Source organism: Giraffa tippelskirchi, chromosome 4, assembly GCF_054371585.1.
Source record: "Giraffa tippelskirchi isolate mGirTip1 chromosome 4, T2T-mGirTip1v1.2.pri, whole genome shotgun sequence".
Taxonomy (NCBI): Eukaryota; Metazoa; Chordata; class Mammalia; order Artiodactyla; family Giraffidae; genus Giraffa; species Giraffa tippelskirchi.
The window spans coordinates 155,338,566-155,362,500 of NC_137278.1; the positions used below are offsets into that span (position 1 = coordinate 155,338,566).

The 23,935-nt window shown below is 37.8% G+C and overlaps 1 protein-coding gene across 50 annotated transcripts in view; it reads left to right on the forward strand.

Annotated features, from left to right (window-relative positions):
* R3HDM2 (R3H domain containing 2) overlaps positions 1 to 23,935 on the forward strand; it is a 170,046-nt gene that overhangs the window by 59,788 nt on the left and 86,323 nt on the right. For 4 of the 50 annotated variants that reach the window (XM_081594341.1, XM_081594347.1, XM_081594349.1 and 1 more), the window contains exon 4: positions 19,725 to 19,819. The exons of the other annotated variants lie outside the window; for them this stretch is intronic. In XM_081594341.1, the coding sequence (XP_081450467.1) occupies positions 19,804 to 19,819 (16 nt within the window). In that variant the 5' untranslated portion in view covers positions 19,725 to 19,803. The remainder of the gene's footprint in view (positions 1 to 19,724; positions 19,820 to 23,935) is intronic. 50 annotated transcript variants of the gene reach the window in all.

A 23,935-nucleotide genomic window follows, 5' to 3' on the forward strand; every position in this document is an offset into this window, starting at 1 on the left:
GGGCATAGGCTTGGATTACCATGATATTGAATGTTTTGCCTTGGAAACGAACAGAGATCATTCTGTCGTTTTTGAGATTGCATCCAAGTACTGCATTTCGGACTCTTTTGTTGACCATGATGGCTACTCCATTTCTTCTAAGGGATTACTGCCCACAGTAGTAGATATAATGGTCATCTGAGTTAAATTTACCCATTTAGTCCATCTTAGTTTGCTGATTTCTAGAATGTCGACATTCACTCTTGCCATCTCCTGTTTGACCACTTGCAATTTGCCTTGATTCATGGACCTAGCATTCCAGGTTCCTGTTCAATATTGCTCTTTACAGCATTGGACCCTGCTTCTGTCACCACTAGGTATTGTTTTTGCTTTGGCTCCATCCCATTCATGAAAAAATGCAAAAAGGCTACTGCAGTAGTCAAAGTGAGAGATGTAGTAGCTTGGATTAGATGATGTTATTCATTATCTGACATAAATATGAATATAAAATGGTTTTGATTGACTGTAATTCACCCTCATCTCCATAACTTTTCCCCGTTGCTCAATACAGCATACTTTTTGTTTGTCTTTAAAACAATGAAAATATCTTTTGGTAGAGAAAAATTCAGTTTAGGATTTTTAACCTTAAAGCTTTTAAACTTTTTTTAAAAGTAGGTAAAAAGTTTATATTTTTTGAGTAAATGTCTACAAAAGGTAAAAATCTATAATTGGGGAATTCTTAAGAGGTGATAATACAGATAATAGTCTTTTTTATTGATTTTATCACACCTGGGTTACTATTCACAGATGTTTTCAAGTTTAAGGAACCTTATTAGAGTTTCTTGTAGGAGCTTTTTTTGGTGTATCTAAATGCTTATTTACAGATTACATTAATTGTGTACTTGCCAAAACTGACAGAGTTTCTAGCAGTACCGACTGAAGATCTGTCAAAATTGAAGATTGAACATGTCTGAAATTATAATATAGGTTAATGGAAGTGTTTTTATGTTTATAAAAATTCAAATGTACATGCTACTCTGAGTAGTTCTCTCTGTTTAATTTTGCCAAGAGTTGCCTGTACACTCAGCAAGAGAAAGTAAAACTGCTTATTTAATGCCTTATCAATTATTGAGTGGCCAGCAGGAGTACATTGTCCTCTCATAGTTTGTTCTTGCCTGGAGAATCCCAGGGACAGCGGAGCCTGGTGGGCTGCCGTCTATAAGGTCGCACAGAGTCGGACACGACTGAAGCGACTTAGCAGCAGCAGCCGTTTTCAAAAAAGAGCTTAATTGAGGTTTTTAAAAATTGACATACAGTAAACTACATATGAAAATACTCGATTTGTTAAGTTTTGACGTGTGCTTATCATGAAACGGTCACCACAATCAAGGCATAATGAATACATTTATCACCCCTCAAGTTTTCTTATCCCTGTTTGTAATTCTTCTGCCAACCTCTGTGGTCTTTGGACAACCACTGATCAATTTTCTGTCACTATAGAATAGTTTGCAGTGCCTAGAATTTTATATAAATGGAATCATAAGTGTACACTCTCATATTTAATTATTTTTGGCTTGGCTTTTTTTTTTAAGTTAATTATTTCGAGATTCATATATGTTGTTGTATGTATCAATAGTTCATTACTTTTTATTACTGAGTAGTTATCTTTTGTATAGCTGTAGCACAATTCGTTCATTCATTTACTTACTGACAGACATTTGGATTTATTCCAGTTTTCAGCAGTTACAAATAATGCTATGCTGTGAATATTTGTACACAAATCTTTGTATGGACTTAGACTTTATTTTTCCCTCCAAGTTAATTTCTTTCTTTTTTTTTTTGAGGTGAATTCACATAGCATACAATTAACAATTTTAAAGTGTACAATTAATTGGTATTTAGTATATTTACAGTGTTCTGCAATCACTAGCAGTTTCTAGATTCAGAACTTTCATTATTTCATGAACCACCCCATGCTCATTAACTAATCTTTTCCCATTCTCTCTTCCCTCCATCCTTCGGTAACTTCTAATCTGCTTTCTGCTGTTATGGATTTGCCTAGTCTGGACATTATAATATAAAAGGAATCAGACAGTATGTAAACTTTTGTGGCTGGCTTCTTTCATTTAGCATAATATTTTCATGGTTCAGGCTTCCCTGTTAGCTCAGTTGGTAAAGAATCCACCTGCAATGTGGGAGACCTGGGTTTGATCCCTAGGTTGGATTCATTCAATTTGTAGCATGTATCAGTACTTTGTTTTGTGTTTTGGCTGTGCCAGATGGCTTTTGGAATTTCAGTTCCCTGACCGGGGATTGAACCTGAGCCACAGCAGTGAAAGCCTGAAATTCTAACCACTAGGCCACAAGGGAACTCCCAGTACTTTGTTCTTTTTTATGACTGAGTAATACTCTGTTGTGTGGTAAATATATCATATTTTGTTTATCCATTCATCAGTTAGGGGACTTTTAAGTTGTTTTCCACTTTTTGGGTGGAAATATGAATAATGCTGCTACAAACAGTTTTTTGTGTGGAAATATGTTTTCACTTATCTTGACTATATACCTCAGAGTCTGTTTGCTGGATCATAATGGCAACTTACTCCAGTATTCTTGGCTAGAAAATTCCATGGACAGAGGAGCCTGGTGAGCTACAGTCCATGGGGTTGCAAAGAGTCAGAGACAGCTGAGCACATGTGCACCGTATTAACTCTATGTTTAACTTGTTAATGGATGGTCAAACTGCTTTCAAAATGGTTGCATTATTTTACATTCCCACCAGCAGTTTATGAAGAGTACCAATTTGTCTATCCTTATCAAACTTCTTCTTATCTGTCTTTTTGAGTCTGGCCATCCTAGTGGGTGTGAAATAGAATCTCATTATCGTTTTGATTTGCGTTTTCCTGATTACTAGTGATGTTGAGCATCTTTTCACTTACAAGTTGGCCATTTGTAAATCTTTTTTGGAAAAATGTATATTTAAATTCTTTGTCTTTTAAAAAATCGGATAACTTGTCTTTTTATTATTGAGTTGTACGAGGTCTGGGTACAAATTCCTTATCGGATGCATGATTTGCAAATAGTTTTTCCATGGGTTTTGTTTCACTTTCTTGATGGTATTGTTTAAAATACGCATTTATTTGGCTGCATTGGATCTTAGTTGCAGCACATGGGACATTCGTTGCATCATGCAGGAGCTTTCGTTGCAGCACACAGACTCTCTAGTTGTGGAATGTGGGTTCTGGTATGTGTGGGCTCAGTAGTTGTGACATGTGGGCTTAGTTGCTCTGTGTCATGTGGGATCTCAGTTCCCCAATCAGGGATCGAATCTACGTCTCTTGCATTGTAAGGTGGATTCTTCACCACCACCACCAGGAAGTCCCTTGATGGTATTGTTCACAGACAAGTTTTAAATTTGATTAAATCCACTTAATCTAAGTGGATCTTAATCTATTTTTAGCTCTTACATTTAGTTCTGTGATCCATTTTGAATTAATTTTTGTGTATGGTGTGAAGTATGGTTCTAACTTTTATGTATAGATATCTACTTGTCTCATTACTGCTTGTTGAAAAGACTGTGTGTTTAGTCGCTCAGTTGTGTTCAACTCTTTGCGACCCTATGGACTGTAGCCCACCAGGCTCCTCTGTCTGTGGGGATTCTCCAGGCAAGAATACTGGAGTGGGTTGCTGTACCCTCCTTTGGCCTACTGGATTGATTGTCTTGGTACCTTTGTCAAAAATCAGTTGACTGTACATGTAAGGATTTATTTCTGGACTTTCAGTGCTATTCCGCTACAATACTGTTTTGATTACTATAGCTTTGTGTAGTTAGTTGAACTTGGGAAATGTGAGTCCTCCAATTTTCCTTTTTTTAAGATTATGTTGTTTGTTCTAGGTTCTTTGCATTTCCATATGAATTTTAGGATCAGTTTGTCAGTTTATGAATAAAAAGCCAGCTAGGATTTTGATAGGGATGCCTTGAATCTGTGTATCAGTTTTGGGAGTGTTACCATCTTGACAGTAACATACATTCCCTGGTATGTAAAACATACATGCATGCATGCTAAGTCACTTCAGTCGTGTCTGACTCTGTGCGACCCCATGGACAGCAGCCCACCAGGCTCCTCTGTCCACAGGATTCTCCAGGCAAGAACGCTGAAGTGGGTTGCCATTTCCTTCTCCAAAACATACATATCATCAGGCTAAGTCGCTTCAGTCATGTCCAACTCTTTGCAACCCCATGGACTGCAGCATGCCAGGATCCCTTGCCCTTCACTAGCTCCAGAATTTGCCCAGATTCATGTCCAGTGAGTCAGTGATGCTATCTGACCATTCATCTTCTGCTGTCCTCTTCTTTTGCCTTCTATCTTTCCCAGCATTAGGGTCTTTTCTAATGAGTTGGCTTTTTGCATCAAGTGGCCAAAGTATTGGAGCTTCACCTTTAGCATCAGTCCTTCTAGTGAATATTCAGAGTTGATTAAGTTTATATCTAAGTATTGTTTTTAAAATTTATTTATTTTTGGCTCTGCTGGGCCTTTGTTCGGAGAAGGAAATGGCAACCCACTCCAGTACTCTTGCCTGGAAAATCCTATGGACAGAGGAGCCTGGTAGGCTGCAGTCCATGGGTTCGCTAAGGGTCGGACACGACTGAGCGACTTCACTTTCACTTTTCACTTTCATGCATTGGAGAAGGAAATGGCAACCCACTCCAGTGTTCTTGCCTGGAGAATCCCAGGGACGGGGGAGCCTGGTGGGCTGCCGTCTGTGGGGTCACACAGAGTCGGACACGACTGATGTGACTTAGCAGATAGCAGGGCCTTTGTTGCTGCACGGGCTTTTCTGTAGCTGCTATGCTTGGGTTTCTCATTGCCGTGGCTTTTCTTGTTGTGGAGTGTGGGCTCTCTAGGGCAAATGGGCTTCAGTAGTTTCAGTTCCTGGGCTCTAGAGCACAGCCTCAATAGTTGTGATGCACAGCCTTAGTTGCTCCATGGCATGTGGGATCTTCCTGGAACATGGGTCAAACTTGTGTCTCCTGCATTGGCAGGCAGATCCTTATTTTTTTAATTTCACTGAGCCACTCTTTATTTTTTTAATTTCAACTTTATTTGGCCAGTGTGTCAAGTTCCAATGTTGTGGTAGAAATGCCTGAAGAACTGTCAACATGTGATTTAGCTCAAGCATCCTTGGCTGTCTCCCATCCTGGAAACGAAGGATTCCGGTTCTGCCTGGCACAGGCCTCAAGCCACCCTGGACATCACAGAGCAATAAGGACCCTGGCTTGGGGAAGGAGGGGGCTGCTGGGCTTATCTTGGGTTGTCTTTTTTTCTTACTACTGTAAATAATTTTTTCCCTTCACTTCACTTTTGGGTTGTTCATTGCTTGTGTATAAAATGCAATCAATTTTTGTATATTGACCTTGTATCTTGGAACCTTGCTAAACTTGTTTACTAGTTTTTAGTGGATTCCTTAGGATTCTCCAGATACAAGATCATATTATCTGCAAATAGAGATAGTTTTTACTCCTTTTCCAATCTGGGTGCTGTTTCTTTCTTCTTAATGTCTCGTCCTAGCTAGAACCTCCAGTGCAAAAGTGGATGTCTTTGTCTTGTTACTGAGTTTAGGATAAATGCATTCCATCTGTAAGTAGAATGTTACGTATGAGGTTTTGCAGATTTTTTTTTTTTTTTAATGAAATTGAGCTATTTCCTTAGGATTGCTCTGAGGATTACATTTGAGATCTTAATTTATAACAGTGACATCTTAATACCAACTCAATTACAATTGTGTGCAAAACTTTGTGCCTGTTTAGCTCTGTTCCCTCCCCTTTCTTTTTGGTATTACATGCAAATTATATCTTTTTATATTGCGTGCCCATCAACACAGTTTTATAATTATAGCTTTATTTGGTTTTCTTTGAAATCAGATAGACAAAGAGTTACATACAAAGCATTTATACTATCTTTTATATTTACCTATATTGTTACCTTTACCAATACTTTTAAGTTTTTTGTTTGGATTTGAGATACTGCCTAGTATCCTTTTATTTCAGGCTGAATGACTCTCTTTGGTATTTCTTACAGACTAGATTTGCTGGTTATGAGTTCTTTCATTTTTATCTAGGAATGTCTTAATTTCTTCTCTGATTTTGAAGGGTGGTTTTGCTGGATATAGAATTCTTGCTTGATAGTCTTTTTCTTTCAGCACTTTGAATAAATCTTCCCATTGCTTTCTAACCTCCATGGTTTCTGATGAACTTCTTGGATATGTAGATTTAGTGTTTTTAATCACATTTGAGAAAAATTTGGATACTGTTTCATTAAGTATCATTTCTTTCCCTTTCTCTCCTGTCATGGGACTCCCAAAATGAATTGTTATGTTTTGTGCTGAGACTTTGTTACTTTTTCTTAATTTTTTTTCTTTCTGTTCCTCAAAATCTAGCCTAATTGACTCAACTTAAAGTTTGTTGATTATTTCTTCTTGCTCAGATCTCTTGTTGAACTCTCTACTGATGTTTTTCATTTCCATTATTGTAATTTCCAACTCCAAAATTTTCATTTGTGGTTCCTTTTTGTAATTTCTGTCTTTCATTCAGTATTCTATTTTTGGTGAGACATTGTTCTCATAGTTTTTCTTTAGTTTTTTAGTCATAGTTTTCTTAATTTTTAAAATTTTTTCCCTCCCTCTTTCCTTTTTGATCTTATTTAAAATGGCTGATTTAAAGTCTTAATACCAAAATATAATTTAAACAATTTTTTTGAAAATTAAAAACATATAGTCTATCTAAGTCCAATGTTTGGGCTTCCTAAGTAAGTTACTCTTGACTGTCATTTTTCTTGTGGGCCATACTTTCTGCTTCAAGGTAATGTTGTTATACTGTTAAGAACGTTACAATACTGAACCTCTGTTTCTTCCCTCCTGGTCATACATTTACTTGTATATGTAAATTGTATAATATATTTTAATTACTCTTGCTTTGAATAATTGGTTATTTTAAAAAGGTATTTAAGTAATGAAGGAATAATTTTTTATATGTACCCACATTGTTACCACTTCTGGTGCTCTTCACTCCTTTGTGTAGATCCAGATTTTCATCTGTTAAACTCATTCATCCTGAAGGACTAGTACAGGTCTGCTGGTGATGAATTCTTGTAGTTTTTGTATGTCTGAAAAAGTTCTTATTTTGCCTTCATTTTTGAACAATATTTTCTGTGAATTTAGTATTCTTGGTTGGCAGGTTTTTTTGTTTTGTTTTTTAAATTTCAGTCTTTTAAGATACCACTCCATTGTCTTCTGACTTGAATAGTTTCCAGTGAGAGTTCTGTTGTTATCTTCATCTTGGTTCCTCTATAGATAAAAAGTTCTTTTTCTTTGACTACTTTTAAGATTTACTCTATATTACTTGTTTCAGGTAGTTTGTTAATAATGTGTCTGTTTTGTTCTTTGAGCTTCTTGGATCTGTGTATTTAGTTTAATCCAATTTAGAAACTTATAAGTTATTTCTTTAAATACTTTTTCCTTTTCTTTGGAAATAACACTGACACATATAGTAGTTAATTTGAAATTATTCCACAGTTCACGAGTTTGTTCATTTTATTTTTTTCTTTTATTTTTGGTTAGTTTCTATTCCTGTGTTCTCAAGTTTTTTCTCCTAATTTATTCTGTTAAAATTTTTAATTTGCTGTTAGTCTTACATAGTGTAGTTTTATCTCTAATATATCAGAGAGTTTTTTTTCTTCTTCTTCTAACATGCTTAGTTTTTTTCTTTAGATTTTTGCATATATCAGTTCAGTTGCTCAGTTGTGTCCAAATCTTTGCGACCCCATGGACTACAGCACGCCAGGCTTCCCTATCCATCACCAACTCCTGGAGCCTACTCAAACTCGTGTCCATCACGTTGGTGATACCATCCAACCATCTCATCCTCTGTTGTCCCTTTCTCCTGCCTTCAATCTTTCCCAGCATCAGGGTCTTTTCTAGTGAGTCAGTTCTTCCCATCAGGTGGCCAAAGTATTGGAGTTTCAGCTTCAGCATCAGTTCTTGGAATGAATATTCAGGACCAATTTCCTTTAGGGTTGACTGGTTTGATCTCCTTGCAGTCCAAGAGACTCTCAAGAGTCTTCTCCAAAACCACAGTTCAAAGGCATCAATTCTTCGGCGCTCAGCTTTCTTTATAGTCCAACTCTCACATCCATACAGGACTACTGGAAAAACCATAGCTTTGACTAGACAGACCTTTGTTGGTAAAGTAATGTCTCTACTTTTTAATATTCTGTCTAGGTTGGTCATAGCTTTTCTTCGAAGGAGCAGGCATCTTTTAATCATGGCTGCAGTCACCATCTGCAGTGATTTTGGAGCCCCCAAAATAAACTGTCACTGTTTCCACTTTTTTGCTATCTCTCTTTTTCTTTTTTGCTATCTTTTCGACATGAAGTGATGGGACTGGATGCTATGATCTTAGTTTTCTGAATGTTGAGTTTTAAGCCAACGTTTTCATTCTCCTCTTTCACTTTCATCAAGAGGCTTTAGTTCTTCGTCACTTTCTACCATAAGGGTGGTGTCATCTGCATATCTGAGGTTATTGATATTTCTCCCGGCCATCTTGATTCCAGCTTGTGCTTCTTGCAGCCTAGTGTTTCTCATGACGTACTCTGCATATGAATTAAATAAACAGGGTGACAATACACAGCCTTGATGTACTCCTTTCCCAATTTTGAAACAGTCTATTGTTCCATGTCCAGTTCTAACTGTTGCTTCTTGACCTGCATACAGATTTCTCAGGAGGCAGGTCAGGTGGTCTAGTATTCCCATCTCTTTAAGAATTTTCCATAATTTGTTGTGATCCACACAGTCAAAGGCTTTGGCGTAGTCACTAAAGCAGAAGTAGATGTTTTTCTGGAATTCTCTTGCTTTTTCAATGATCCAGTGGATGTTGGCACATTTGATCTCTGGTTCCTCTGCCTTTTCTAAATCCAGCTTGAACATGTGGAGGTTCATAGTTCATGTACTGTTGAAGCTTGGCTTGGAGAATATATTTGCATATATAGTTATAATAGTTTTCTAAGTGTCTTTCTTTACTAATTCTATAGTCTACATTGTTTCTTGGTCATTTATCTTTTCGTTAGGAAATAAGTGTAATTTACAAGAAGTTGCACATGTTCCATGTGTTTTTCATGCATTTTCTCCCAGTGGTATCAGTTTGTATAATTATAGGACCATATCAAACTAGCAAATTGGATATTGGTATAGTCTGCAGAGTTTATTCATACCTGATCAGCATTTTAGGTCTATTCCCATGTGTATGTTTGTGTACATGTTGTTCTTATGGAATTTCATCACATGTGAATTTGTATATCTGCAACCACCATCCAAGTACAGAACAGTTTTGTTCCGACAAGAATTTTTCCTGTTGCCCCTACACTTTTTTTTTTGACTGCACTGTGCAACATGTGGGATCTTAGTTCCCCAGCCAGTTCCCCTTGCCCTCTGCATTGGGAATGCAGTTTTAATGACTGGACCACCTGGGAAGTCCCTGTTGCCCTTTTAAAACCACTCCTACCTCCCTCCACCCCACCCATAAACCTGTAACCCTGACAACCAATAATCTGTCCTCCATCTCTATAATATTGTCATTTCAAAACATTTTTTTTGCATCTGCCACTTTTTAATTATTTATTTTTGGCTTTGCTGGGTCTTTGTTGCTGCTCATGTGCTTTCTCTAGCTGTGGTGAGCAGGGGCTGCTCTTCATTATGGTGTGTGGGCTTCTCACTTCAGTGGCTTCTCTTGTTGCAGAGCACAAGCTCTAGGTGCATGTGCTTCAGTTGTTGTGGCTCTCAGCCTCTAGAGTTCAGGCCCAGTAGTTGTGGTGCATGGGCTTAGTTACTCTTGAGGCATGTGGAATCTTCCCCAAGCAGGGATCAAAGCTGTGTCCCCTGCATTTGCAGGCAGATTCTTATCTACTGCGTCACTAGGGAAGTCCTCAAAATGTTATTTAAAAGGAATCATACGCCATGTAACCCTTTAAGATTGACCTTTCTGCCCCCTTACTCAGCATAATTCCCTTGAGATCCATATAAGTTGTTGTGTGTATCAATAGTTCCTATTGCTAAGTAGTGTTCCGTGGTATGGCTATCCCAAGTCTGTTTAAACATTCATGTGTTGAAGGATTTTTGTGTTGGCTCCAGTTTCAGGCTATTGTGAATAAGGCTATACATTCATATACATGTGAACATTCATATACATGTTTCTGTATAAGTTTTTATTTTTCTGGAATACAGGTCCAAATTACAGTTGCTTGATAGCATGGTAACTGCATATTTCATTTCATAAGAAACTGCTCTACTTTCTTCCAGAGTGGCTGTGCCATATTATATCCCTACCAGTGATCCAGTTTTTCTGCATCCTTGCCAGCATTTGGTATTGACAGTATTTTTTATTTTAGCCATTATGATAGGTGTGTAGTGATATCTCATTATGATTTTAATTTGTATTTCCCTAATGATTGATTTTCAGTATGTCTGTTCATGTCTGTTGCCCATTTTTTGTTTGTTTCTTTACTGTTGAGTTTTAGAATTCTTTATATATTCTGTATACAAGTCTTTTGCTGATTATGTGGTTTGCAGATTTTTTCTCCAGTCTGTGGCTTACTCTAACTCTAGACCCCTTTGCTCTCTCAGGCTCTCACTTCTGTATTCTCCACTTAGGAAGCCTGTAGGAACATGCCTAGGCTTCCCTTAGACTCCGTCTTCCTTTTGATATTTCTTGGAAACTCGAGGCATTAAACTTAGGTAATATAGAGCTTGGTTGGGGCTTCCCAAGTAGCTCAGTGATAAAGAATCTGCCTGCCAGCACAGGAGATGCAAAAGGCACGGAATCGATCCCTGGTTTGGGAAGATCTCACTTCAGTGGGAAATGGCAACCCACTCTAGTATTCTTCCCTGAAAAATCCCGTGGACAGCAGAGCCTGGCGGGCTATGGTCCATAGGGTCGCAAAGAGTCAGACATAGACTGAGCACGCAGTATAATACAGAGCTTACCTTATTTTTTCCTCATCTCTCAGGAATCATTGTTCTTCATTGCCTGATATTCAGTGTCTTAAACACCAGTGTTTTGCACATTTGTCTGATTTTTTTATTATTTCTGCCAGGAATATAAATATTCCTGTTATTCCAAGTTAGTCAGAAGTGAAATCCCCATTCCACCCTCAGAATTTTCAATAACACTAGGAACATGCATTGTTATTAACTACTGTCCAAAAAATTCCTTCCTTTCTCAGGTTGTTTTTTAAAAAGGGTGGGCATGAGGTGGGAATGGAGGCTAAATATAACTCAGACAAAAGATACTTCTGATGTTGTTCAGTGTCTGTTGAAGCCCAGGTACTTTCAGAAGTTTGCAAATCAATCAGATACAGGTTTAGAGCTAGAAATAGGTCAGCAACCATAGAACACAATGATGATGTGAAAAGATTTTTGTGACAGCTTGTGTGTGATAATATATCCTTTCTTGTTCAGGGTTCTGTTTGGATGTAATGCTAGATTCTGGATATTTTCAAATATCTTTATTCTTATCCTTACAGTCCTTTTCTTGAAAGAATGACTATATTTTTAAAATCACATTTTCTTTTATCTAAAGGGTAGAGTTAACCAGTTTAAAAAGCTGCTTTGTAAGCTTAGGTGCATCTAGCTGGGTAATTCTCATTTGACCTTTATTACTAGTTTTGGAGCTTACATCAGAGCTTTTGATGTTTTAATATGTATACAAGTGTTTCTTAAACAGTTTGCTCTGCATTTCAAAACTGCACTTGCCTATGTAAAATTCAAAGAGATAAGCATTGCCACAGGATCATGTAGCTATCAAACACTTGAAGGAAATATTTCTTTGGAGTTATTTTATGGAATGAGGACACATTTCAGCAATTAGGTAGCTGAGCTCTGGGAATCTGCTAGAGCCACCTTTAGAATAGAGCTGTCTCTGCTTATGCTAGTCTCATTAGGAAACTTTTACTTCTATTCCCAGTCTATTGCTTCTGCTGATGTACAGGGGCATAGTTTGGTATATTATTAGTCAGCTGATTTTCCACAGTGTGTATCATGGATGCCTCGCACAGAATGGTTACTCAGTGAGTACTTGTTGCATGAATGAATGAATGCCTTTTCATTGAGTCACTGCTTCGGTCAGTTCCTTTTGTATGTTTTGTCCAGGATCTTTCCTTTTCTTTCTATCTCTATCCTTTCGGTCATTTTTTTGGTCTGCATTTCCTCCAGAGGGTGGACAGGGAAGGCAAAAAAGATGAACCAGAAATCATTCTATTGTTTGTAAGTAACTCAGATAAGGAAAGAGTACTGTATAGGAAGAAATTGAAACTCCTCCTAAAATGAGGTTTTTGAACTAATACTGGATTTCACTTATCTTCTCTATTTTTCTTGCCATTACTAATGCTGAATTGGTATTTTGCTTTTCTTCAGCATCCTGAGCAGCTTTTTTCTCTTTAGTTTATAGCTGGTGATAAGAGAATTCCATGGACTGTATAGTTCGTGGGGTCTCAAAGAGTCAGACAAAACTGAGCAACTTTCACTTCACTTTCACATGCTGCTTTAGTTTTCATTTTTATTTCTAATTTTTGTAACCTTTTCTTCTATATGGAGTTCTCTTCTGCTTCTTTATTCCTTAAATATTGGTGTATCCTGAAACCTCTGCTCATCTTTCTAGTCTTTTCTGCTGTTAATCTGCCAGTGTTCTCACCATGCACCCTCCCTTTAAAATCCAAGGTTTCAGCTCCTGTCACAATCTGGTGGTCTAGTTATCCAGTTCCATCAGTGTAACTGCCTACTGGGCACTTTATGTCACTACATCACATATACCATGTTTTAAGTAGAGCTTTATTCTTTCTTTCTTTCTTTACAGACTATTCTCCTTCAATATGCATATCTCAGAATACTGAGAAATGTCTGTCTACTCCAGTTGTTCTCAAACTTTTTGGTATCATAATCTGTTTACACTCTTAGAAATTACCAAAACCTCCAAAAGAGCTTTTGTTTGTGTAGGTTATATCTATCAATATTAATGTATTAGAAATTAAAACTGAGAAATTTAAAACACATTGGTTCATTTAAGTATGATAATAAATCCATTACATGTTAACATAAAAGTGAGTTAAATATTTTTTTTCCCACAACAGCAACAAGATTTATAAGAAATGTGTTATTGTTTTTAATTTTTACAAATAATTTAGTGTTGGGGTTAATAGAATACAGATGAATCTCATATCTGCTTTTCATTTAGTTAGTTGTGATATTCCATGTCATGTAGCTTACAGAAAGTGCTCTTGTGTATCTTTGAGATACATGAAAAGGGTGAATAAGGTTTAACATGCTTATAAAAATGGTTTTGATCTTGCATATTCCTTGAAAAAGTCTTAGGAATTCCTAGGCCACACTTTGAGAACTGCTTTTGTCTCTGGTTGCCTGGATGTCCTCTTTGACTTCTCCCTATCATCACATGTATCTCCTGTGTCACCATGTCTTAATGATTCTACCTCCTTAATGCTTCTTGGATCAGAGTCCCTTCATTCTGCAGCCAGAATGCTTATCTTTTCCCTAGTTAGTGTCTCTGCCTCTAGTTTATCTGCTTTCTTAACCCAAAAGTAATCTTTTTAAAATAGAAATATAATCATGTATCTCCTTTATAAGTTTCCCATTGCTTCAATTAGTATACCAGATTTATGTACATATATATATTTGGTTGTGCTGGGTCCATGTAGGATCTAGTTCACTGCCCAGGGGTTAAACCTAGGGCCTCTGCATTGGGAGTGTGGAGTCTTAGCTGCAGGACCACCAGGAAGTCCCACTACACAAGATGTTTCATGAGCCTGTTTCCACTAACCTCTAACTTCTTTTGTAGCCACTTTTCTGTGAGTGCCGTATGGTATAGCTTTTTTTATACAATACTTGCAGTTCTGAGAAAGCATCATGGTGACCCATCAGTTCAGTTCAGTCGCTCAGTCGTGTCCGACTCTTCGCGACCCCATGAACTGCAGCACGCCAGGCCTCTCTGTCCATCACCAACTCCTGGAGTCCACCCAAACCCATGTCCATCGAGTCGGTTATGCCATCCAACCATCTCATCCTCTGTCGTCCCCTTCTCCTCCCGCCCCCAATCCTACCCAGCATTAGGGTCTTTTCCAATGAGTCAACCCTTCGCATGAGGTGGCCAGAGTATTGGAGTTTCAGCTTCAACATCAGACCTTCCAATGAACACCCAGGATTGATCTCTTTTAGGATGGATTGATTGGATCTCCTTGCAGTCCAAGGGACTCTCAAGAGTCTTCTCCAACACCACAGTTCAAAAGCATCAATTCTGCGGCGCTCAGCTTTCTTCACCGTCCAACTCTCACATCCATACATGACCACTGGAAAAACCATAGCCTTGACTAGACGGACTTTTGTTGGCAAAGTAATGTCTCTGCTTTTAAATATGCTATCTAGGTTGGCCATAACCTTCCTTCCAAGGAGTAAGCGTCTTTTAATTTCACGGCTGCAACCACCATCAGCAGTGATTTTGGAGCCCAAAAAAATAAAGTCTGACAGTGTTTCCACTGTTTCCCCATCTGTTTCCCATGGAGTGATGGGACCAGATGCCATGATCTTAGTTTTCTGAACGTTGAACTTTAAGCCAACTTTTTCACTCTCCTCCTTCACCTTTATCAAGAGGCTCTTTAGTTCTTCTTCACTTTCTGCCATAAGGGTGGTGTCATCCGCATATCTGAGGTTATTGATATTTCTCCCGGCAATCTTGATTCCAGCTTGTGTTTCTTCCAGCCCAGCGTTTCTCATGATGTACTCTGCATATAAGTTAAATAAGCAGGGTGACAATATACAGCCTTGACGGACTCCTTTTCCTATTTGGAACCAGTCTGTTGTTCCATGTCCAGTTCTAACTGTTGCTTCCTGACCTGCATACAGGTTTCTCAAGAGACAGGTCAGATGGTCTGGTATTCCCATCTCTCTCAGAATTTTCCACAGTTTATTGTGATCCACACAGTCAAAGACTTTGGCATAGTCAATAAAGCAGAAATAGATGTTTTTCTGGAACTCTCTTGCTTTTTCGATGATCCAGCGGATATTGATACATCTGTGTTAATGATATTATTGTTTGTTGGGTTCACATTATGTTCCTGGCATTATTTACATATATTATCTCATTTAATCTTCACACAGTCTTCCAAATGAAGTACTCTTACCATTTCATTTTATAGGTGAAGAAACTGGAGTTTAGAGAGATTAAGTATCTGGCTTCACATCATCCAGTTGTTAAATAGGGAATCTAGATCTGTTTCTCCATTTCCTCTGTTTGGCTGTTTTTCCTTGAGGACTAGGCTTAAGCATCACCTCCTTCTGGAAGCCTTCCCTCCAGTGTGATTTAGATTACTGCTTCCTCTATTCCCATTTAACCTTGTGAGCAGCTCTAGCTAGCACTTAGCACATTAGAATTTACTTATTTGTCTCCTGTACGATTAATTTTCCTAGTAGGTACAGGAAGGGAACTTCATTCTTCTGGCATAGGAAAATTAGTCCGCATCCCAGACTATTTATCTCTAAAAGGAGAATGCATATTGAGGGCCTTAAAACCTAATGTCACTCTGGACCTACTTACTCTGTTCATTCTATACCAGCAAGGCCCTCAATTTCAGAGAAACCATAAAACAGTTAAGAATATTTCTATATTAATTCTTCCAAGTTTAAAAATAGAATCCCTGATCTTGTTTTGGTTTTTGTTGTTTAGTCGCTAAGTCTTTTCCAACTCTTTTGCACCCCAGTGGACTGTAGCCCACCAGTCTCCTTTATCCATGGGATTTCCCAGGCAAGAATACTGGAGTGGGTTGCCATTTCCTCCTCCAGGAGATCTTCCTGACCAGGGATCAAATACACATCTTCTGCTTTGGCAGGCGGATTCTTTACCACTGAGCCACCCAGGAAAGCCCTAAGGGAAACTGAGGCACCAAGAAAATAAATAACTTATCCAACATCACACAGTTTTTAAATGGCAGGTGTGGAATTCAGAATCTCTAAAAACTATACTGTACAGAATACTGAATCCTTTTTACCCAGGATCTCATAGTACAGTCTTTGTTAGGATAAAAATAAGTGAGGAATAGAGGTAAAATTATATGGTGCAACTCTACTGTTATGATCTTATAGAAAGTGATGATTTACTATAGATTTTTAAAAATGTGTTTTCTTTTTAAAACACCATCTTTTTAGTATGAAAGAAAGGATCTTTCATGTTATCTTTATTACAAAATTAATATCAGTTCTGAGCTTCCTGCCCAATTTAATTCATACTTTCCCAGTGAATAATAGCAACAAGAAGTCTCACATTTTAGTTGAGACTTAGGAAGCTGATAATCATTTTTCTTCTCTTAGCAACTTACATTAGGTAATTCTGGAATCCTATTTTCTTAATTTATTTGAGAGATACATCTCCCCAACCCCACCCCCATCCCTTAAGCATTGCTGTGGATATTTAATTTTGAGAATGCTAATTAGCTTCAGTAATTGCACACCTTGAGGCATGTCTAGACATTTATAGCTTTGTATTTTTGGTTTGGAATAGGATGTGTTGGAACTTTTTGCCTTTTGTGTCTTTTTTTCTTTTTTCAAGAAAGCTTTGAATTTAGTTCATGGAGGAGCTTGTTAATCTAAATTCAGTCATGGAATTTAGGGCTATTGCAGATTTATTTAGCCAGTATCCAGGAATATTATACTTACTTTTTGCTAATAGTATTTTGAAGTCACCAAAAGTAGTTCTTCTTTAAGATGATGCCTTATGTTGTAGATGGGTTTTGGAATCAGACCAATATGGAGGATGTAATTTTATTAAACACCCAGCCTAGTTTTAGGGTTTGTGTGAATCTGAAAGCACATCCACAACAGGTCCCCTTTGTTGACACGTTTTTAATTCTCAGTTATTTAGGGTATGCAGCTACACTATCTTTTTACCAGCTTTCCTTCTGTCTCTCTGAAAGTGTTAGGTACAGTGTTGTCAATGTTTTAGTCTGTTTCGGAATAGATTGGTTCCCAATTACCTACTTCTGCCACAATATTTTAACCTTTAGTTTGAAAATGAGCATTCACCAATGAGATAAGCGGATTGGTTTAAGAAAATCTGAAAGTCATAATGTTTCTTAGAAAAGGTTTGTTTATTTGTTTGTGACTGCACTGGGTCTTCATTGCCAAGCAGGCTTTCTCTAGTTGTGGTGAATGGGGGCTACACTTTGCAGCGGTTGCACGGGCTTCTTACTGCAGTGGCTTCTCTTGTTGCAGAGCACAAACTCTAGGGGTGTGGGCTTAAGTAGTTGCAGCGCTTATGGGCTCAGAGCATTGGCTCAGTAGTTGTGACAAATGGACTTGGTTGCTCCATGGCATGTGGGATCTTCCCTGCATTGACAGGTGGATTCTCAACCACTAGACCACCAGGGAAACCCCCATAATAATGTTTTTGAGAATGTGGTGGGGTGCAGGATATGGTTTGTAGACTTACTTTGAGCTCTTTAAGAGCTGATAGGATTGGCCTGTGCAAGATACAGTGGGCTTAGAGAGAAAAGCATGAGAGACATGCGGAAAGGTGCTTTTTCCCTAAACTACTCTTTTGTATATCTTTCTACTACATCCCATCATATTTGGAGCTTAAAATAAGAACTTCAGTATAATTTAGTTAATTGGATTATCCTCTCTGGTAGGATTATGTGTGAAATTACTTGAGTATTTTTAGTATCCCTGTGCAGGAAGGTGAGGCATCAAGTTAAGGAGAACAAAATTGTCCTTATATTAAAGACATACTCTACAGTTTCAGTTAGTTTCATTTTGAAGGAAACTGTTCTGAAATTAGAGGAAGCAGCTAAGTGAAATAGCCATATATAAATAATTCATTTTCTGGTTATACCAGACTTGCTTACATGTGATATTGATGTTGAGGTATCGGATAACCATTCCATACTCACTTTTTGTAGTCAGTGGTTTATTAACAATGGTTTATTTGTTATGCCAGGAACTGTCTGAGAATAAGGAATATAACAGTGAAAAGAAAAGGAAAAATCCTTGCCCTTGTACAGCTTACATTTTACCCCCCAGTTTTATCTAGATACAATTGACGTACAGCTCATATAAGTTTAAGATGTACTGCATGATGACTTGGAATAAGAAAGGATTACTGCAAAAAGTTTTATTAACATTCATCTCTTTGTGTAGTTTTAAAAATTGGAGCTTAACATTTTACTGGGAGAAATGATCAATGCCATCAAACTTCCATGGAATTAATGCAGAATTCCTTAAAGTGAGACTTATAGATGGTAGTGTTTTGGTTGTAGTTTCTCTGAAAATTGTTTCTACTTTTTTGTCTTTGGTACCTATTTTGTCCTTCCAGGGAAAAGGGAAAAGTGTGACGGCAGAACATGTAATAAATGATAGTTTCAGTTTGTCACAGATTTGCTAAGCATCAGGTACCCTGTAAAATAATTTTGAAAATTATTTAATTGCATTAAAATCCTACAGTGGCATTTTTAACTTGCTTATTTTACAGATCAGTTAAGTGAGGATTATAGAGGTGGCTACTATTCAGATCACACAGCTGGTGTGTGATGTGGCTAGGCAGACCTACTCCTAACAACTTTAAGTCCCAGGATGAAAGTGTGAATGGAAGCATATATTCCATGTGTTTAGATATTTAAGTTATGAATCAGAATTTTGTTCATTTATTTGGCTGCTTCTGGTCTTAGTTGTAGCACACAGGATCTCCGTTGCGTCATGTGGGGTCTTTCATTGCAGTACGTGGACTCACTAGCTGTGGTTAGGCTCAGTAGTTGTGGCCTATGGGCCTAATTGCTCTGCGGCATGTGGGATCTTAGTTCCCTGACCAGGGATCAAACCTGCGTCCCCTACATTGCAAGGCAGATTCTTAACCCTGGACCACCAGGGATTCCTGAAATCAGAATTTTAAACACAACTTTGGGGAAAAAAATGTCCCCCTGCTTAGATATATTTTCATGATGTCCTGAAAGGCCAGAATTCTTGGACTCCTCAAAGTTCTGAGACAGGAAGGGGCTAGTACAGGGATGTCCTCTTAAGTCTAGTCTCTGTCTACATCCGTCTCATCATCTGTCCCTTGCCCACCATTCAGACCATGGGATGTGAACAACAACGAGTGTTGTCTGTTGAGGATGGACTTTGAGGAGAGACCCTCTGAAGGCCCTGGAAGTAAGTTTGAGCCTTGGGCAGGGCATTCTAGAATACAGAGACTATATAGTTTGGTGGTGGTAGAGTCACAGGCTTCCAGTAGGGCTGGCCCCTTGGTCCTGTAAGCATCTTGCCTTGAGGGGATAGACAGGTCAGAAGAGCATCAGAGTGGATCTGTCTAAAGTACAAGACTCAGAATAGGCTTTCTTTACAACAGCCAAGGGTGGTACTAGCACCAGGACTCAAACTCAGGTATATTTGACTATACTGTCCTTTGTCAACAGTGAGAAAGTGTGGATTTACATAGAAAGGACATGATTGTTTATTGTTTGGTGAGTGCAGCAGGTATGGAAAACAGCTAATTTGATCATGTTATGTTATGCTTGGAGAAGTGCTTTGAAGTTGGGTGGGTTTTTTTTCGTTTTTCTTTTGATATGGACCATTTTTTTTTTAAGTATTTATTGAATTTGCTACAGTATTGATTCTATTGTTTATGTTTCGGTATTTGGGCCGAGATGCAGGTAGAACCTGTACCCCCTGCATTGGAAGGCGAAGTCTTAACCACTGAACTGCCAGGGAAGTCCTGGAGAAGTGCTTTGGATGGATCATGTTTTCAGTAAGCCAGTCTGTTTTACCTTTGAACATACTATTTAGTATTTAATCTTAGATTCTAGAGAATTTAAGAGTGGGAGGAAAAAAAAACAAATGAAACTTGTTCCAAGTGCGTTCCGATCTTTCTTCAGTTTAAGTTGAATGACATAGTTATGAGGAGACATAACCGATTTTTCTTCTGAAGATAGGTGAGGCAGAAGCATATTGGTCTGTTTATGTGTTGGTCTGGAGTTAATGCTGAACAAGAACTTCTTCAGTACTGCTTGCTTTGCTCAGTTAGAATGAAACATTTATAAAAGGACAAGATTTTGGTTTCTGTTGTATTTTATATTATACATTAAAGGTAGATTAGGCATCATTATATAGTCTTAAAATTTTCAGTTGTCTGAAATTGATCTTAGAATTAGGAAGAGAGAGTAGTGTGTGTTTTGGTGGCTGTGAAGAATTGCCGTTTGGATGTGGAATATTAGATTTTCATTATACAGATTGTTGAGTTTGTAGAATACATCTGGGTTCTAGTCATTCTTATATTAATAGTCCGCAGGATACCAGTCTTAAGAAGGACTGTCCAGCCACACTAGTCATCAGACCCCATTCTTGAAACATTCATGAGTAGATTGAAACCTGGAAAATTTACATGAACCCATGATCTTGGATTATCCTCATCTAATTATAAATTTGTCCTTTTTTTTTTTGACTGAGTTGCAAGGCTGACAGGATCTTAGTTTCCTGACCAGGATGGAACATGAGCCCTTGACAGTGAAAATGTTGCATCCTAACCACTGGACTGCCAGGAAGTCCCAAATTCATTAGTTTTATCAGACTTGGAGTTTAATTTAAATGTGGAAATAATATAGTCATGACTTCTGTTCAGTTTTCAAGGTACTCTTTTTTTTTTTTAGCAGGTGAGAATCTTTTGTTTGCATGTATTGCATGATCAGATCTGTTAGTGGTGGAAAACTGAATAGAAAAATCTTGAGTGCTATGTACTCTCAGTTTTAGAGGTATAATTATTAGTAAGTCTAAACTGATGTTATACCTAGAATGTAGTGGTATGAAAAATAGAATTTTAATCCTCCTTCTAATTTTTTTCTTAAGAGCATGTCTTCCCTATGTCATTTGGGTTTGCTTTTTTTTTTTTTAATGATACCTACTATTGCCAAATAGTACTATAGTTCGTTGCCTATCTTGTTACCAGCTTTGCCAAGTTCTTGGAAAAAGTACTTGTTTTTTGAAAAAACGCATTAGATTTCTGCCATCTGTTTTGAGTGACAATTTCAGCAGCATCCTGTATTGCAAATGGCTTGGGAATTGTTGACATAAATCGTTTTCTCTGACTCCTGATTCTTCTACCTAAGCTCTATTTTTAAGCCTTGCTGCTGTGCTCTATATTGCAGCAGTTCTTTTCCTGAATTATTTATCATTGTTTGGAGCTGAATGGAGCAGTGTGTTTTTCGCCACTGCTCATTAGAACCCACGTGTCTGTCTTCAACTTGGTTGACAGATTTGGTTCATGTTAAATCCCACTGGCTCATCTGCGGAAGGCTGTAAGGCTGTGTGGGTACAGGCCACAATCTGTGATGACATTGTAAGATCATTCAGGCTTTTAGATTATTGTTACTTTGTTTTGGCAGGAGTGGGAAAGATAGAAGCTATGCCATGTTCTCCCCTTAGTCTCTGTTCAGAGAGTGATTATCATGCTGATTTTTGTTATGAAGCTTATTTTATGTTTTTATAGTTATACTTTCAGGAGAGATGAGGAAGGAATCCCTACAAAAAGCATGACATTGAACCAAGATTCAAATTTAGTTATAAATATGACCCAGATACTTGGGGGCATTTTGAAATTCTTTTGTCTTGGCATATGGGTTGTGGGGAATTAATTTGTTTTGTTTGAGAGTATTTCTTCTCATTGCCTATTCTTTCACCTTCTTAGAGATTGTAGACTTGGAAGAAGGGTGGCAAAATCTAAGAGTGAGACAGTTACTTTGAGTGTTTCTTTCCTTTTCTGTTTTCCGGTGCGTTAGAATTGGTGTTTCTCGTTTGTCTCTGTCCTGTGTTTTTCCTTCATCTTTTTTTTTCCTCTTTGATATAGGAGCACACTACTATATGCATATTCTTTACTTTTTAAAACATTTCCGCCTTTTATATCATTGTAAATAGAAAGTATAGGTAGCTGTCACTCACTTGGGCAAAAGAGAAACCTTGTTTTTCCCCATTGCCCTATTGTCCATCTCCGAGTTTGCTTCGGACCTTTTTAACAAAAGTAATAGTATAGATTTGGTTCCCATTCTTGGAGTAATGAAATGCTTTTAAATTTTGAACTAGAACAAGTTTTATAGCCTTCTGTTACTTCTCACTGCTTAGTGATTATAGGTTTCATCATTATTATTTCGCTACCCTGTGATAGTAGTTCTCAGTTGCATAAATCCAACATATCTCAGCAGGACCTAAGGACAGCCCCACTCACAGACTGTTCTGACGTTTCATTGAATTCCTTTCTTTGGACTGTGTCAGCCAAGTTAAACAAAACTAAATTTACTGTCTTTCCCCATGTGCTTTTTCTCTCCTCTGAGTTATGTTGACTCTCTCTCAATACATTTCCATGACTTCTTGAAAAATCCGGTGCAAAATTATGTTCTTTAGGAAACTTTCCACGGTTCAAACTACCCAACTCTTATTAATTTGTATGTACTCCTAGTTTTTGTATTTATTCTATTTTCAAGTTGCTGATCATGTAAAGCATAGTCCTTGCACTCTAGGAAGTCTTATCTTAGGAGGGAATCAGAGATGAATGGACTTATTTTTCTAATTATTTTTAACTTCTTTTGGTTTTAAATTTCACATATATATTTTTAAATTCTATTTTTCATTTGTAAGAGCAGGAGCAAGTATATTGTTTTCTATAGAAGAAATCTGATAAACTGTTCCTACTGCTCTTAGCATGTGGTAGACAGCCACTTACCTTAACCTAGGGTAGTCTCATTGAATAATAATAATTATCATTGTAGGGAAAGAGGGATTCTAAGTTCTGGATATTCTCTATTTTGTATCTTTTATAATGTTAAGAAGACTAAGACTTTATAGTCTTACTTGGAATTATATTTTTGAAACTAAAATGACACAGGTTACAGGTTGAAAGTCCAAAAGATATGCTTAGTTTCTGAAGTAGCTATCGAAGTTTTGTCTGCATAATGAAGTTAAAGCATATTTATCACTGGCATGCTAGAAGGATGGCTTACCTGAGGAAAAGGTCTATCCCTGACAGTCTGATGGTATAATTGTACATTCTTAATAGATTTGAGTTCATCTTAGTTTACTGTGAAAGTCTCTTAGATGACATTCAAAACTAGAAACGCATATTATCTGCAGAGCTGTTAACCTTATTTCCAGCCCCCCATGACAGTTTATGTGCATGAGTTTACCTTAGAAATCTTAATTCAGAGCTCATGTCCCTGATCTTTTAAGAAGTGGAGCTGTGTTTCATATTCCTAGCACTTCTTAGATCACTTGATGATGTTAAGGTGCTTGGGTAGTAGGAGGGGGTAGGAAAAGTGAGATTTGACAGCATGAAAGTTCCTGAGTGAAGACTAGAAGGAAAGCTAGTTGAGGACACTTATTTGCCTAATCCTTCTATATGAAGTCAATCTCCTGACTACTTATGCCGCCTTCTTAGCCCCACACCAGCCCCACCAGCTGAATTCTCAGTCCCAGTGCCACTGAATTTGTGCGGAGTTAGGGAATGGTCTCCAAACCTGCCTTCACTTCTAGCACCAATTTCAGAGTTTGAGGATCTCCAAGACCACCCTTGGGGTTCAGTAATTTGCTAGAAGGACTCACAGAACTCACTAAAAGCTGTTCCACTGAAAGTTACGGTTTATTTCAGCAGAAGGACACAGATTAAAATCAGCCAATGAAAGAGACACACACAGAGTCCAGGAGGGTTCCAAAACTGAGCTTCTAGTTGTTCTCTCCCAGTGGAGACATGGAGAGCATTAACTCTTCCTGGCAATGACATTCGACAGTACACAAGGGCAACTGCCAATTCAAGAAGCTCACCCAGGCCTTGGTGTCCAGAGTTTTTATGGCGACCCCATCATCCCCTGGATATGGTTGATTG